Source organism: Lynx canadensis, chromosome B2 (genome assembly GCF_007474595.2).
Source record: "Lynx canadensis isolate LIC74 chromosome B2, mLynCan4.pri.v2, whole genome shotgun sequence".
Classification (NCBI taxonomy): Eukaryota; Metazoa; Chordata; class Mammalia; order Carnivora; family Felidae; genus Lynx; species Lynx canadensis.
This window is the reverse complement of record NC_044307.1, coordinates 32,455,575-32,471,912: the sequence shown is the minus strand read 5'-3', so window position 1 is coordinate 32,471,912 and position 16,338 is coordinate 32,455,575. Positions and strand designations below refer to the sequence as shown.

Genomic DNA, 16,338 nt, shown 5'->3' with positions numbered 1-16,338 from the left:
CGGAAGAGGCGGAGCTATCTTGCAGGAGCGCTTCAGGAAATTGTGCCAGAGCCTAGTCGACTTCTGGGAGTCGCTATTGATGGCTACAACTTCCGGTGCTGCCTCCCTTTACAATTCGTAAAGTTCTTTGGTGTGAGAGCGGCAAAGGTTCCGGGATGGGATAGTGCTTAAGACTTCCAATTTCCGTTTTCAGTTGGGTGAAGTGGTTAGGGCTGAAGAGGGAAGGTTGGAGTCAAAACAACTTAATTCAAGTATCTGGGAACGATTTCGGGCTCCTCAAGACCTTCTAGAATTTGTAGTTCCACTCCAGGGACGGACTCGGCGACTGACAGCTGCCGGAAGTGAGGCTGCGCGGAATGGCCGCCGCTGCGACCATGGCGGCAGCTGCCCGAGAGCTGATGTTGCGGGCTGGGGCCTCAGATATGGAGGAGGAGGAGGGCCCGCTGGTGAGAACGCGGGGCTCTTTCTCTTACGGAGTCTTGTCCGGTCGTCCTCGAGTCAGAAAGGCCTGGGCTGGGTTTAGGCACAAGGGTGGGAGCCCGACTGCTACCGATGATGCTACCTGTTTGGCTTTCCATATCCCCTCCTTGGGACCCGACTTGAGTCTGAGCCGGAAGCAGAGTGGCCAAGAGTCAATTTCCCAGAGGCACAATTTCAATTAATTTCCAGATTTGGGGGCAGGATGGAGAAGCAGTGTAGTGTAAAGGTTAAGAACATGGCTTCTATAGTCAGATTGGGTTCCAATTCCAGTTTTGCCACTTACACGCTGTGTGTCTTGGGGCAAGTTAACCAGTCTCTCGGTCGTGCTTTATACACATATAAGGTGAACGAAATAATAAGACGTACCATATAGATTGTTGATTATTATGGTGAGATGAATGAGTATGTGAAGGGTGGCACCTGGCACGCAGGTAAAAGCTATGTGTTAGCTGACGTTTCTAGAAAGGCTGGTGCTCCCCAGAGGGATTGTTGATAGAACACTTGAGATAGCAGGAGTCTGGAAAAGCCTGCATTCAACTGTAAGTTTTGCTCTGTCCTCTGCAACTCCTGATTTTTCCCATTGGGACACCTCTACTCTCCGTGGGTTGCCTGTTTCTTTGTCGTATTCCCTACCTATAAGCCCCAAGTAGTAGATTGGGTACAATGTGAAACTCTTGGAATTTTTTGACTCAGTACGTATGGCTCCCTAGTAAACTCCGGCCCATCCTCCTCTCCCCTCTCCCACCATGCCTTGAAGGTTTGCGGATTATCCCATTATATTTGTTCTCCCTATGTTCTTCCTGTGTCCTTTCCCATTAACTTGTCCCTCTCCAGGGGGGTGGTCCTGGTCTTCAGGAGCCATTGCAACTTGGAGAGTTGGACATCTCCTCTGATGAATTCATCCTGGATGAAGTGGATGGTAAGTGATAGAGGTGGATGCAGACTGCTTATGAGGATCTGAGAAGCAAGGGGGCTGGAAATGATAAGGCTGGGATTGGTGGACAGATGTTCAGTTGGGGGAGGGAGCTGTGGAGCTGGACCCTTATGATAAACTTCTATTTCCAGTTCACATTCAGGCAAATCTGGAGGATGAATTAGTAAAGGAAGCTCTTAAAACGGTGAGGCTTTCGGCTATACTGATCTGCCCCTCCACTTACCCTCCCTTCAAATAATTAAAAAAGGAAATAGTCTCTTGGACTTATAATGTTACCCTGGTGTCTTATTCTCTAGTCCTGTGTTGATTCTGTCCCAGTGTCCCTTCACTGTGACTTTCTCCTAAGCTGCCATGTTTCTGTTCTCCCAGGGCGTGGATCTCCGACACTATTCAAAGCAGGTTGAGCTGGAGCTACAGCAGATTGAGCAGAAATCCATTCGGGATTGTATCCTCCAGTAGAGAAAAAGGGTGATGTTATTAAAATAGGGATTTTGTGGAGTATGGTGCAGGCAGCCTGGGGTGGGGGTGGGGGCTGACATCTTCTCTCTGAAGTTTCTGTCATCTCAGGGAGAAACTGGAGAGGTCCTGCAAGTCTGAGAATCTCCAACTTTATAGTGAGGCCCCTTGACTTTTTGTGGGTCAGATATCCAAGAGAGTGAGAACATAGCATCTCTGCACAACCAGATTACAGCCTGCGATGCTGTTCTTGAGGTTAGTAACTATGACCTGTGATCCCTAATAACCCTGAACCAGATCATGGTGTCTGGTGCCATTCTTTAGGTCATCAGCCTCAGATGGGGATAGTTAGATTCATTTTCAGGATGACCCCAGCAGCCTTTCTTGTTGTTACTGCCATAACTAATGTTGCTTGCCAGTGACCTTTGGGGTGCTTTTTACCTCATCACCTGATACCCTCGTGGACTGGTACCGAAGACTTCAATAAACTTAGGCGGCCCATTTGTTCCCTACCTACCCTGTGGTGCTCCAGCAACATCTCTGTCTTCCCCCCAGCGCATGGAGCAGATGTTGGGAGCTTTTCAGAGTGACCTCAGCTCTATCAGCTCTGAGATCCGGACACTGCAGGAACAGTCAGGAGCCATGAACATTCGGCTTCGAAACCGCCAGGCAGTTCGGGGGAAACTTGGGGAACTTGTTGATGGTCTGATAGTGCCCTCTGCTCTGATCACGTGAGTTGCCAGTTTGAAGAGTCACAATGTCTGTAGCAGGTAGATAGGCTGGGGTGACCTACCTTACTTATCACGTGGGTCTCCTGGCTTCATGTCATCAGGTGCCTTCCAGAAACTGTTGGGTGGGTTGACAGCCCTTTCAATCTTGATGCATGCGTTAGGCATCCAAGATTAGGAATCATCCAGGGTCAGGCAGGTAGTGAGCAGTTTCAAGGCTTATGGGCATGGGAGCAGGGGCAGAGGTTCCAGGAACAGAAAACTTTGTACATGTATCCTGACTACATGATACAGTGTGAGAAGGGAGAGGAGACGGTGGATATAACGGATACGGTTTGGGGTCTAGGGATGTCTGGGTCTCCCTCCTAACCCCTTCCACCCATCCCTGCTACCCAGGGCAATTCTGGAGGCCCCAGTGACAGAGCCCAGGTTCCTGGAACAGCTACAGGAACTGGATGCCAAGGCAGCTGCAGTCCGAGAGCAGGAGGCTAGAGGCACAGCGGCCTGTGCAGATGTCAGAGGCATACTCGACCGGCTCCGGGTCAAGGTGAGAGATGGAGATGATAGCCCAGAGATGATAATACTCTTCCTGACACCTTCAACTTAGATTTCCCTGGCAGCGCTCATTGTAGCTTGTCCCCAAAACTTCACCCTACCTTTACCTGGCAGAGCTCATCCTCACGTCTCTGGGTTCCCCTGAAAATTTAAAGAAATACTGAAGAGGTATTCTCTATCCTTCATCCTCCAATATTTAACATTTGGTACTTCCCCCACCACTTCCTGAACAGTAATAAGGTTGCAGCTTCATGCCCTGTGTTTGGTCCCCCGTGTCTAGGCAGTGACGAAGATCCGAGAATTCATCCTGCAGAAGATTTATTCCTTCAGAAAACCAATGACCAACTATCAGATCCCCCAGACGGCACTGCTGAAATACAGGTCACCACCTGAAGGAAGGGCTCAGGATGGCCTCTGAAGTGTTGAGCAGCCTATTGTAGTGTCTGCTTTCTTGGGGAGGCAGGGATACTGACTCATCCCTGGCCCCTCCAGGTTCTTCTATCAGTTTCTACTGGGCAATGAACGAGCAACAGCAAAAGAGATCAGGGATGAATATGTGGAAACACTGAGCAAGATCTACCTGTCTTATTATCGCTCTTACCTGGGGCGGCTCATGAAGGTGCAGGTGAGGCCAGGGAGAGAGGCATTCCTAGGAACGTGGGCTGGGAAGAGGGACCACCTCTGGGTAAGGCTGGACAGTGGACAAAAATTTTTTATCACTGTAGGAAGAGATGGTTACCAGTTCTCTTTTCTCTTTTTTCTAGTACGAGGAAGTGGCTGAGAAGGATGATCTAATGGGTGTGGAAGACACAGCAAAGAAAGATATCCTAGACCTGAGGAACCCACATACTAGCCCTTGACAGGGAGGGTACTTCCAGCTCAGCCTCAAAGGCATTGCTTCTTGCCTTTTTCTTTGTAACCAAAACCTTTGAGAATATGATGAAGGCTGTGGCCTTCCCAGAAAAAGGCACACATCATTTTGACACATGGTTTTGCATCTGGTATCAGGGAGGATAGAAGCTCTCTGAAGCCCATTCACAAGTATCAGGTAGAGTGAGGTCCTGGTACTGGGAAGGAGGGACATCTAGGCTGTGTCTAGCTGCCTCCGGTCCCTGAAGGCACTGGGTCTCTGAGTATGTCACAGTTGTGATCTTATTATTTTCCCTGACCCTTCACGATTCTTCTCGAAGCCTTCCCTCCGCAGCAGGAACACCATCTTCACCCTGGGGACTCGTGGCTCTGTCATCTCCCCCACTGAACTGGAGGCCCCCATCCTGGTGCCCCACACTGCACAGCGGGGAGAACAGAGGGTAGGAGAAGGAACAAGAGTCTGTCGCGAGGGGACGCTGCGCCTTGGGTGGGGGAGGCCAGACTGGGCAAAGCCACCCATTCTGTAGGTCCCTGTATCAATTTCCTTAGAACTGGGAGTGGCCTTCTCAGGTCACCCGAGCGTTCTGTGATGTGAGGAGGGTTAAGACTGTTGACTTTGGGGCATATAGAGGGAGAGACTGGCTGAGGGGCATGACATGTCATGAGGCAGGTTGTGGAGGTGAATGCACGCATAAAAACGGCAGGTGGGGGTAGGTTCTTCTCTTGTGCCCCTTGTCCCCCCTCCTCCTTTCAGTACACATTCAGGTTGCTCTTTCTCAGTCTGCACTTGGGTCAGATGGGAAGGGCCTCCTGAGCTCTCATTACCCAGGCTCAATGGTTTTCCAGCTCTGTCTCTGGGGAGTCAGTGTTGGGATCCATCCCTTCTGTTTCTCTTCTTTACCCCTCCCATCCTAGTATCCCTTCGAGGCCCTCTTCCGCAGCCAGCACTACGCCCTCCTAGACAATTCCTGCCGTGAATATCTTTTCATCTGTGAATTCTTTGTTGTGTCTGGCTCGGCTGCGCACGAGCTCTTCAATGCTGTCATGGGCCGTACACTCAGCATGACCCTGGTGAGATCCCCAGCTCCTGTGCCCTTAGACCTCTTTGTCCTCAGTCCTCTTTAACACCTTAGTGGAGTCCTAGCTGTGGTGGTACTGAAACCAGGATTCCCTTATTCTAAAATGTCTAAATCTCGTACTCGCAGAGTATATGAAACCCTCAAAGCTTGGGGTCCTGAGGTTACCCCTACTACTGACCCACACTCAGGCAGTAACATCTGAAAACAGAGGGGCCCCCGAAATAGTGCTCAGCCCTGAATTCTGCTGTGATGGGCTTGTGATCATAGATCCTGATGGGCAAGGCAGCAGGACCTTGTGAGTGGCCAGTGGACAGGGAAGGAGGGAGCATTTCCTGAGAGATCACACCTCTCCCTCCCTTCCTTCCAGTGCCACCTCCCCATAGGAGCACATGCATTTGGCCATAGCCTCTGGGAATGACACAGTAACATTCTTTTCCAATCTTCTGTTTGTCCCTGAATCATAGAAACACCTGGAGTCCTATCTCACTGACTGCTACGATGCCATTGCTGTTTTTCTCTGTATCCACATTGTTCTCCGATTCCGCAACATTGCAGCGAAGAGGGATGTTCCTGCCCTGGACAGGTCACTGAGTTCTGGTCCTTGATGCCCAGTGCCCTTGAACCCATAGTCTTACATGACCCTGCCCTGACCTTTGGACTGCTACTGACCTGATACCTGATTCTTACTCCCATTCATCTGCCTGGAGATAGTACTGCTTTCTGATTCACCTTTCATACCAGTCCTGCTTCCACCAGCCATCAGCTGTTAATTGGGTTCCCCCCACAGAAACTCTTCCCCTCCCCCCCCCCATTTCTTACTGACTTCTTAAGTTTTTATTTTAATTCCAGTTAGCTAACATATAGCATTCTATTAGTGTCAGGTGCACAATATGGTCATTCAACAATTCCATACATGACCCACTGCTCCTCACGACCCCCCTGTTTCTTGCCAGCTGATCTCTGATTCTGATTAAGCCTGCAGGTACTGGGAGCAGGTGCTTGCCTTGCTCTGGCCACGGTTTGAGCTGATCCTGGAGATGAACGTCCAGAGTGTCCGAAGCACTGACCCTCAGCGCCTTGGGGGGCTGGATACTCGGCCCCACTATGTAAGACAGGACAAGGGTAACAAAGGGGTTCTGAAAGGCAGGGCTCTTAGCCTCACTGTGGGGTTGGCCAGGTGTCCAGTTGTGTTGTGGGCCTGGCTGGATATTTGGGCACACTGTGTGAGGGGGCAGTGTAGGAGTGCGCGTGAACTCAGGGTGAGCTGGGCACTGTTGGTTAGAGGGATGGGAGGTAGGAGTCATAAAGGTTAATTGGCCAGCTCCCAGGGACTTGGGCAGGGGGTTGGTGTGAATTTTCTTCCTACTTTGTCTCCCCAAGATCACACGCCGATATGCAGAATTCTCCTCTGCTCTTGTCAGCATCAATCAGACAATTCCCAACGAGCGGACGATGCAGCTGCTGGGACAGCTACAGGTGAGGGCGGGCAGGACAGCCTTCCCAGCAGCCCAGCTGCCGCAGCCACCTGAGTGTGAGGAGGGCCGTGCGCCCTTGCCTCCACTTGTGTCACCTCCTTCTTCTGACTTTTCCAGGTGGAAGTGGAGAATTTTGTCCTCCGGGTGGCAGCTGAGTTCTCCTCAAGGAAGGAGCAGCTGGTGTTCCTGATCAACAACTACGACATGATGCTGGGTGTGCTGATGGTACAGACACTGCTTCTCCCTTCCTCCCCACCCGGAGAGTTTGGCTTCCCCCACTGCTCTGTTAGCTCCCTGAGGACAGACATGATGTTGGTTTTGTTCCATGTTTTATTCTTGGCGTCTGGCACAGTGCCTGGTCAAGTACAGTAAATGCGGAAGGAAGAGGGTATCCTGAAGTGAAGGGCTGCTTCTCCCCACACTTGAGATTTCCCTTTGTCGTCCCTTAGGAGCGGGCTGCAGATGACAGCAAAGAGGTTGAGAGTTTCCAGCAGCTGCTCAATGCTCGGACGCAGGTAGGGGTGTGGGGAAGAAGAAAGGATGGTCTTGTGTGCTGTTTTCAGTTTGTGTGTGTGTGTGTGTGTGTGTGTGTGTGTGTGTGTGTGTGTGTGTCTGTGTGTGTAGGATGTGGCAGTTAAAGTATTTTAGGTACACAGACTTGCAACTATTGGTCAGCTTTATTTTCTTTTGTATTTTTTTTATAATATATGTGCTCCTGAAGCCACTACATGCCTTGGCAATAACCAGCATCAAACACTGAATTCTTCCTCACTCCATTTCCTCGCTTCTCACGGTCTCCCCTTGACCTATATGTTGTGTTTACCATGTTCTTGCTTTTAAAAATACGTAACAGGTGGGGCGCCTGGGTGGCGCAGTCGGTTAAGCGTCCGACTTCAGCCAGGTCACAATCTCGCGGTCCGTGAGTTTGAGCCCCGCGTCGGGCTCTGGGCTGTTGGCTCAGAGCCTGGAGCCTGTTTCCGATTCTGTGTCTCCCTCTCTCTCTGCCCCTCCCCCGTTCATGCTCTGTCTCTCTCTGTCCCAAAAAATAAATAAACGTTGAAAAAAAAAATTAAAAAAAAAAAAATACGTAACAGGGGCGCCTGGGTGGCGCAGTCGGTTAAGCGTCCGACTTCAGCCAGGTCACGATCTCGCGGTCCGTGAGTTCGAGCCCCACGTCAGGCTGTGGGCTGATGGCTCAGAGCCTGCAGCCTGTTTCCGACTCTGTGTCTCCCTCTCTCTCTGCCCCTCCCCCGTTCATGCTCTGTCTCTCTCTGTCCCGAAAATAAATAAACGTTGGAAAAAAAAAATTAAAAATACATAACAGAAAGAAAAAAAATATATATATACGTATACACACACACACACACACACATATATATGTATGTATGTATGTATGGTAAGGCAATAATTATTTAGTTTTGTTTTTTTAAAGTTTTTGTTTTTTATTTATTTTCTTTTTTGAAGTTGGCTCTACACCCAGTGTGGGGCTCAAACTCACAACCTGACACTGAGCCACCCAGGAGCCCCTGTGTCTTTCTTTTCGATTTATAAAAGTTTTTTTGTATTAATTTTATTTATGAAACCAATGTTTTGATCATATAGTTTGTAGATATTTTTCGGTGTTTTATCTTTTTATTTTTTTTATGTTGTCTTAAGATGGACATCTTAATTGTCCATCTTAATTGTCTTAATTGTCTTAAAATTAATCTTAATTTTAATATGATTGACTTTACTGATCTTTATTTTTCTGTCTTGTTAAAAAATGTTGAGGCGCCTGGGTGGCTCAGTCGTTTAAGCGTCCAACTCTTGATCTCAGCTCAGGTCTTGATCTCGGGGTCATGAGTCAAGCCCCACATTGGGCTCTGTGCTGGGTGTGAAGTCTACTTAAAAAAAAAAAAAAAAGAAATCTTACATTATCCCAGGGTCAGAAAAATATTATACTACATTTTCCTGTTAATGTAGAATTTTGGTTTTTACGTTTAAGCCCTAAATTTACCTGGAATTTATTTTGTGTATGATGTGAGGTAGGAATCTAATTTAATATTTTATGTATAGAAAATGATGGAACCAGAACTATAGAAAATCCCTTTCTTTCTCCATACACAGTGTGCTTCTGTCAGATAGCAAAATGTGTCTTTGTCTCTGTTCTTTTTTTTTTTTTTTTTATGTTTATTATTTTGAGAGAGAGAAAGCAGAGAAGGAGCAGAGAGAGAATCCCAAGCAGGCTCTGCACTGTCAGCACAGAGCCCAGCACGGGGCTTGATCTCACAAATCATGAGATCATGACCTGAGCCCAAACCAAGAGTCTGCCGCTTAACTGACTTGTGCCATCCAGGCACCCCTTGCCTGTCTATTCTATTCCATCGATCAATTTGTCTAACCTGCAATGCAGTTTTAGTTATTGTGCTTTGTAACAATGCAAACATGCTCTATGATTATGCAAATATTATGCTATATTATTACGCAAATTCTACCTTTTTTAGGAGTATGTTGAGTAGTGTTGACCTCTTGATTTTTCATATAAATTTTACAGTCAGCTTGTAAATTTTGACATTTAAAAAAGTCCATTAAGGATTTTGATTGGAATTGCACTGATCAATTTGAATCAGTTTGGAAGAATTGATAGTTATGGTATTGAAACGTCTCATCCATGAACATGGGCTCCCCATTTTTAAGGATATTCTTTAATGTCTTTTTTTTTTTTTAACTTTTTGTTTTTAGTGTTTATTTATTTTGAGAGACAGAGAGAGACAGCAAGCAAGGGAGGGGCAGAGAGAAAGGAGAGAGAGAATTCCAAGCTGGCTCCAAGCTGCTAGTGCAGAGCCCATTGCAGGGCTTGATCTCACAAACTGTGAGACCATGACCTGCACTGAAATCAAGAGTTGGACGCTCAACCAACTGAGCCACCCAGGCGCCCCCTGTCTTTAATGTCTTTTCATAACCTTTTATAATTTTCAACACAAAGACGTTGCAGATCTTTTGTCAGTTATTCCTAGGTAGGTGTAATATATAGATTTCATCCTACTAGGAGTAAATAAATCCTCTCTAATTCTCTGTGTTTAATTTCTTACATCTTTGATCTTTTACTGTTCTGGCTAGGACCTCTCTGACAATGTTGAACAATTGAATAGTGTGCAATAGTGAGAACCCCTGTCCTGTTCCTGATTTTAAAAGGAATGCTTTCATCACTTTCCCATTAGGAATAATGCTGCTGTGTTTTTGTAAATGCCCTTTATCAGGTTAAGAAAATTCCTTTCAATCCCTAGTGTACTGGGAGTTGTTACTGTAGTTATTCCTGTTAGGAATAAACCCACATTCAGGAATAATTACTAGGAGTACTAGGAATAATTGCTAACTTTTTTCCTTTCAAATTGTTCAGACTTCCTGATCTGTTCTTTTAGAATTTGCCTTTTAAATAAACTTGTTACTTAAATATTTATCATTTTTAAAAGAAATTTTCTTGTTGTTTGAATTGCCGTGTAGAAATGCTCTTGAGGGTGCCTGGGTGGCTCAGTTGGGTAAGTGTCACACTCTTTTTTTTAATGTTTATTTATTTTTGAGAGAGAGGCAGAGCACGAGCAGGGGAGGGGCAGAGAGAGAGGGAGACACAGAATCCAAAGCAGGCTCCAGGCTTTCAGCTGTCAGCACAGAGCCCGACGCAGGGCTGGATCTCACGAACCTCCAGATCATGACTTGAGCCGAGGTCAGACGCTTAACCGACTGAGCCACCCAGGTGCCCCAAGTGTCTGACTCTTGATTTCGGCTCACGTGATCTCCTGGTTTGTGGGATGGAGCCTCACATGGAGCTCTGTGCTGACAGTGTGGAGCCTGTTTGGGATGCTCTCTCTCACTCTGTCCCTCCCCTGCTCACGTGCGCATGCTCTCTCTCTAAATAGACAAATAAATAAATAAACTTAAAGATGTATTTAAACAAAAAAGAAATGCTATTGATTTTTGTGTATCAACCATATACAAAGCCACCTCCTTAACTTTTTATTTCTAAACATTTCTGGAGGTAGTGTGTGCGTGTTTCTATGTAGATATGACAGTTTTAGTTATTCCTTTCTAATCCTTAAGTCTTTAATTTCTTATGTCTTTATTCTCCTCCTGTACTGGCTAGTACCTCCACACAAAGCTGAATAGTTGAGTAGAAGTGATGACAGTGAGAACCCTTATCTTTTCTTAGTTTTAAAAGGAATGTTTTCATCATTTCCCCATTAAGGGTAACATTGCTGTAGGCTTTTTATAGTTACCCTTTCTCAGGTTGAGAAAATTCCTTTCAATCCCTAGCATGCCAAGAGTTATTATCATTACTAGTTTTTCATTACCTATCAATAATTACTTCATTTTTAAAAATTCAAGCATAATTAACATACAGTGTTATATTAGTTTCAGGTGTACAATATAATGATTCAATACATGTCTCAGTGCTTATCAAGATAAGTGTACTTTGAACTTCCTTAATCTATTTCACCCTTCCCCCTACTCTCCATCCCTCTGGCAACCAGGTTTGTTCTCTGTGTTTAAGAGTCTACTTTTTGGTTTGTCTCTTTTTTTGACTTTGTTTTGTTTCTTAAGTTCCACATATGTGTGAAATCACATATGGTATTTGCCTTTTTCTGACTGACTTATTTCAGCTAGCATTATACATTCAGGGTCCTTCCATGTTATTGCAAATGGCAGGATTTCATTCGTTTTTATGGCTGATATTCCAATGTATATTCCTTGTCCTTTCATCTGTTGATAGACACTTTGGTTATTTCCATATCTTGGCTGTTGTAAATAAGGCTGCGATAAATATAGGGGTGCATATTATCTTTTCAAATTAGTGTTTTTGTTTTCTTTGGGTAAATGCCCAGTAGTGGAATTACTGGATCATATGGTAATTCTATTTTTAATTTTTTGAGGACCCTCCATACTGTTTTCCACCGTGGCTGCACCAGTTTGCATTTCTACCAGCAGTGCACGAGGGTTCATTTTTCTCTACATCCTCACCAACACTTTGGTGTTTAATTTGTAGTAGGCCAGAAGTTACTGTCTATTAAAAGCATGAATGGGTGTTGAATTTTTAATCAAGAACGGCTTTTTCTGCAGTGGTTGAGGTAATTACATGGTTTTTCTTCATATCAGTTTTATGGTTTATGACATTTGTAGACTTCAGAATGTTAAACCTTGCCAGAGGCTTCTGGGTGGCTTGGTTGGTTAAGTGTCTGACGTCGGCTCAGGTCATAAATCTCACAGTTCGTGAGTTCAAACCCCATGTCGGACTCTGTGCTGACAGCTCAGAATCTGGAGCCTGCCTTGGATCTGTGTCTCCCTCTCTCTCTGCCCCTCCACCACTCATGCTCGTGCTCTCTCTCTCTCTCTCAAAAATAAATAAACATTAAAAAAAACTTAAGAAAAAAAAAAAAGAAAAGAATGTTAAGGGCACCTGAGTGGCTCAGTTGGTTAAGCGTCCAACTTCAGCTCAGGTCATGATCTCACGGTTTGTGAGTTTGAGCCCCACATCGGGCTCTGTGCTGACAGCTTGGAGCCTGGAGCCTGCTTCGGAGTCTGTGTCTCCCCCCTCTCTCTGCCCCTCCCCTGTTTGTGTTCTGTCTCTCAAAAATAAATAAACGTTAAAAAATTAAAAAAAAAACAAGAATGTTAAACCATTCTGGATTTGATCTAATTCATTTAGAATTTTTGTTTCTTTGTCCATAGGTGATACTGGCCATTGATTTTCTTTCCTTGTACTGTCTTTGTATGGTTTTGGTACCAGAGTCATACTGGATTCGGAGGAGGAGGTAGAAAGGAAATATGCCTTCTTTCTTTCTATTCTGAAAGAGTTTAAGGTTGAAATGATCTCTTCCTTGAAAGTTTCATAGAACTTGCCAACAAAGCATTTCCGAAGATTTAAAACAATGAAATTCCCTCAAAGTACTGCTTTTATTGAATTCTGTAGGTTTAAATATGTAGCATTTTTGAAATAAGTCAGTTCTAAGAATTTTAATATTTCAATTATTTCTTCTTTAGATCCATGAGATTTTTGGAGGAGTATTTTAAAATTTCCAAAACTGGTTTTCTTGTTTATCAAAGGTTTTTTTTTTTTTTTTAAATTAATGTCTAACTTAATTACATTGTGGGTAGAGAATGTGGGGTTTTTTGGTACTGAGTTTTGGAAATTTGTTTAGATTCACTTGTGGCCTAGTACATGATCAACTTTTATAAATGCTCCATGCATGGTTGAGAAGGATGTGTATTCTGTAATTGCTCAGTGTGGAGATCCAAGCTTTTTAATTGTATTGTTCAAATTATCTACATCTTTAATGATTTTTTTTTTTTTTGCGTGTACTTATCAGTAGTTGAAAGAGATGCTTTGAAATTTGTAGACTTGTCACTTTTTTACTGTAGTTCTATCAAATTTTGCTTTACATAGTTTTAGCTTATTTTATCTAAATTCTTAAAAGTTTAGAATCAGGGGGCGCCTGGGTGGCTTGGTCGGTTAAGCGTCCGACTTCGGCTCAGGTCATGATCTCACGGTCCGTGAGTTCGAGCCCCGCGTCGGGCTCTGTGCTGACAGCTCAGAGCCTGGAGCCTGCTTCGGATTCTGTGTCTTCCTCTCTCTCTGCTCCTCCCCTGTTCATGCTCTGTCTCTCTCTGTCTCAAAAAAATAAATAAACGTTAAAAAAATAAATAAAAAAAAAAAGTTTAGAATCGGGGGGCACCTCACCAGCCCATTCCTAATCTTGTTGAGTGGTCATCTTTGTGTCTATATTTTTAGCTTCTTTGAATGTTTCATACAGAATGCACAACCACTGTGTATCTGATAGTTCTGATGTTGGCAATCTTTGCAGGTCTAAGTCCATTGCTTACTATCTATACTGATTCTTATGGTAGTTTTTCCTTTCTTATGTGTCTGATGATCTTTGAGTTGATTGCCTGCTCTTATGATCAGGGGGAGTCATATGGGCCTAAAATGGGATTGAGGATATTTTTCTTTTTTCAGTAATTTTATTTTTTAATTAATTATTTTTTTGAGATTGAGAGAGAGAGAGGAGAGGGAACACATGAGCTGGGGAGAGGGGCAGAGGGAGAGAGAGAGAATCTTAAGCAGGCTCCACACTTAGCATGGAGCCTGATGCAGGGCTTGATGCCCATGCCCCTGAGATCATGACCTGAGCCGAAATCAAGAGTCGGAAGCTCAACTGACTGAGCCACCCAGGCACCCTGAGGATATTTTCTTTCAAGAGGATTTGTCTCTGCCTTTGTAATAGCTGAAAGACGCAATCCACTTGGATCTACATCAGTACCTCTTTGAGGTTCTCATGAGAGACCCAGGCTCTGCTTCTCCACCTGAGTCTGCCATCAGACTCTCTCCGTTTCCAGATAGCAGATTTGCTATGGCCATTTGCCTTCTGGTAGCCTTGCCTCTCCCAGCCGCCCACCCCTCTGGTTCCGGCCCTGACCCCAATTTATTGTTACTCTGCTTCCAGCTCAAGTTTAGTTTTTTGGTTTTTGTTTTTGAAGAAGGGGATCCTTGGAGATTTCCCCTACCCCTGAGACCAGTGGTGTCTTAAAGTATATAACTTGCTCTGGGAGTGTTCTGAGGACCCGGTCAGTCATGATCCGCAAGGAAAGGTGCTGACACCAGGGCCCCTTGACCCTGTGTATATGTGTATTTCTACAGGAATTCATTGAAGAGTTGCTGTCTCCCCCTTTTGGAGGTCTGGTGGCATTTGTGAAGGAAGCGGAGGCTTTGATTGAGCGTGGACAGGCTGAGCGGCTTCGAGGGGAAGAAGGTATGAGGATGATGTGGTAGTGGTGGGTTCAGTGGTAAGGTGAGTGGAAAAGAAAAACGAGAGGGTGCAGGTCCCATGAGGAGGGTAGAGTAGGAAAATGGGGTTGGATAGGAAGGCTGTGCCTGGGGGAGGACTTTCGGACAAAGATCACCCTAGCCAAGTCCTTCTCTGACACCCTCTCTCTTTCCTCCTGCCATCAGCCCGGGTTACTCAGCTGATCCGTGGCTTTGGTAGTTCCTGGAAATCATCAGTGGAGTCTCTGAGTCAGGATGTAATGCGGAGTTTCACCAACTTCAGAAATGGGACCAGTATCATCCAGGTGACTTACAACTCCCAGCCCTCACTTTGCCCCACCCTGTCACTAGTTGTTTTCCCTCTCTTTTCCCTGGGCTCGCATCATCCAAGTGACCCTTGATCATCAACGACCAGCATGCCCAGAATTCTGGATGAGCCCTAGCCTGATTCCTAACATCATCTTTAGCACCACCCCACATGATCCTTCCATGACTTTCTCTGACCAGGGAGCTTTGACCCAGCTGATCCAGCTCTATCATCGGTTCCACCGTGTGCTCTCTCAGCCCCAGCTCCGAGCTCTCCCTGCCAGGGCTGAGCTCATCAACATTCATCATCTAATGGTGGAGCTCAAGAAGCACAAGCCCAACTTCTGATGTCTCGGACCCTGGGATCCACTGGCCTTCTCCATGGACTTCTGTACCCTATCCCAGACTCTTCTTCACCTGGGGTTTCCTTTCCAGTTCTCCCTCTGCCTCCCAGGTCCTTGACATGCCTCACCCTGCCTTCATTCCCCGGACCCTGCCTTATCAGGATAAGCTGAATTTCCTTGTTTTCAGGTTCCCAGGACCACTTCCCCCTAGCCTTCCAAAACACCTTTATCATTTTCCCTATTTCATTCACCATCCTTCCCCCACACACATACACCCAAGTTTTCTTTCCCCAGTAAAACCTTCACTGCCTTGGTCTCTGGTTTACTCAACTCTTGTCACCATGTCCTGAGTCACAAAAGCCCCAGCTCTTGGAATTGGTGGCAAGGTGAAACTGCCTCCAAGTCATTGATTCCTCTCCCCTGGCCCCACCCCCAGTGTTTTGTTTTTTGTAGCTTTTTTTTTCTTTTAATATTTATTTTTGAGAGAGTGTAAGGTGGGAGGGGCAGAGGTGGGGGGGACAGAGGATCCAAGCGGGCTGTGCACTGACAGCAGCAACCCGATGCAGGGCTTGAACTCACGAACCAAGAGAACATGACTGAGCCACCCAGGTGCCCCTTTTCTATGGCTTTTTGACCTAAGATCTCAGCAACTTGAACACTAACCAATCCCCTCCTGGCTTGAGAGTTACTCCAAGGTCAGTTTGCAGAAAACAATAAATATTTAATATGACGTAACACACCTTTCCCATTTCCTTCCTCTTTCCTCCTTGGGCCTTCAAGTGGCCCCATCTCTGTTCCAGGGTCACCTTTCCTCTCAGGCTACCTCCTGGGCTTACCTCCCTTCTGATGGATGTCCATAAGGAAGGGGTACTGGTAGTAAACTTTTTTTTTAAATTTTTAACGTTTATTTACTTTTGATATGGAGACAGAGTGCAGGCGGGGGAAGGGCAGAGAGAGAGAGGGAGACACAGAATCTGAAGCAGGCCCCAGGCTCCCAGCTGTCAACAGAGCCCGATGGGACTCGAACTCACCAACTGTGAGATCATGACCTGAGCCAAAGTTGGATGCCTAACCAACTAAACCACCCAGGCGCCCCCCCCCCCCCCCCCCCCGATAATAAACTCTTAACTACTTCAGGCCAAAGAAGTGGTGGCATTGGTTTTAGGCAGGAACTATTTCATGAGTAACCAGCCTGGTGGAGGAAGGTGGCCCCTGTTTAAAATGGCTAATGCATCAAGTGCTGGGAACATGGCTGTGCAGCCTCCGGCACTGTCCTATGGCTGCCTTGGTTCCCCACTATGGTCTGTCCTTGCATC

At 45.9% G+C, this 16,338-nt stretch overlaps 1 protein-coding gene across 2 annotated transcripts; it reads left to right on the top strand.

Annotated features, from left to right (window-relative positions):
* Nucleotides 1-59: 59 nt before the first annotated feature.
* On the top strand, nt 60-15,913 carry VPS52 (VPS52 subunit of GARP complex). Of its 2 annotated transcripts, XM_030315225.2 has the most exons (20): nt 60-446; nt 1,315-1,399; nt 1,546-1,598; nt 1,784-1,859; nt 2,058-2,125; nt 2,426-2,601; nt 2,995-3,145; nt 3,434-3,534; nt 3,646-3,778; nt 3,918-3,975; nt 4,330-4,463; nt 4,939-5,094; nt 5,567-5,685; nt 6,085-6,208; nt 6,483-6,578; nt 6,695-6,802; nt 7,027-7,092; nt 14,247-14,358; nt 14,559-14,677; nt 14,880-15,913. In XM_030315225.2, the coding sequence occupies exons 1-20, from the start codon at nt 357-359 to the stop codon at nt 15,024-15,026; spliced, it is 2,172 nt and encodes a 723-aa protein (XP_030171085.1). In that variant the 5' UTR covers nt 60-356; the 3' UTR covers nt 15,027-15,913. The 2 variants fall into 2 exon arrangements, with proteins under 2 accessions (XP_030171085.1, XP_030171086.1); XM_030315226.2 differs by lacking the exon at nt 4,939-5,094 and having other exon boundaries at nt 350-446.
* The last annotated feature ends 425 nt before the right edge of the window (nt 15,914-16,338 follow it).

Excerpts from the sequence above, each read along its gene's own strand:
- VPS52 (XM_030315225.2), top strand. The coding sequence starts at position 357 with ATGGCCGCCGCTGCGACCATGGCGGCAGCTGCCCGAGAGCTGATGTTG. Across the intron at positions 3,146-3,433 it reads TCGACCGGCTCCGGGTCAAG|GCAGTGACGAAGATCCGAGA; the intron begins GTGAGAGATGGA and ends CCCCGTGTCTAG. Across the intron at positions 3,535-3,645 it reads ACGGCACTGCTGAAATACAG|GTTCTTCTATCAGTTTCTAC; the intron begins GTCACCACCTGA and ends TGGCCCCTCCAG.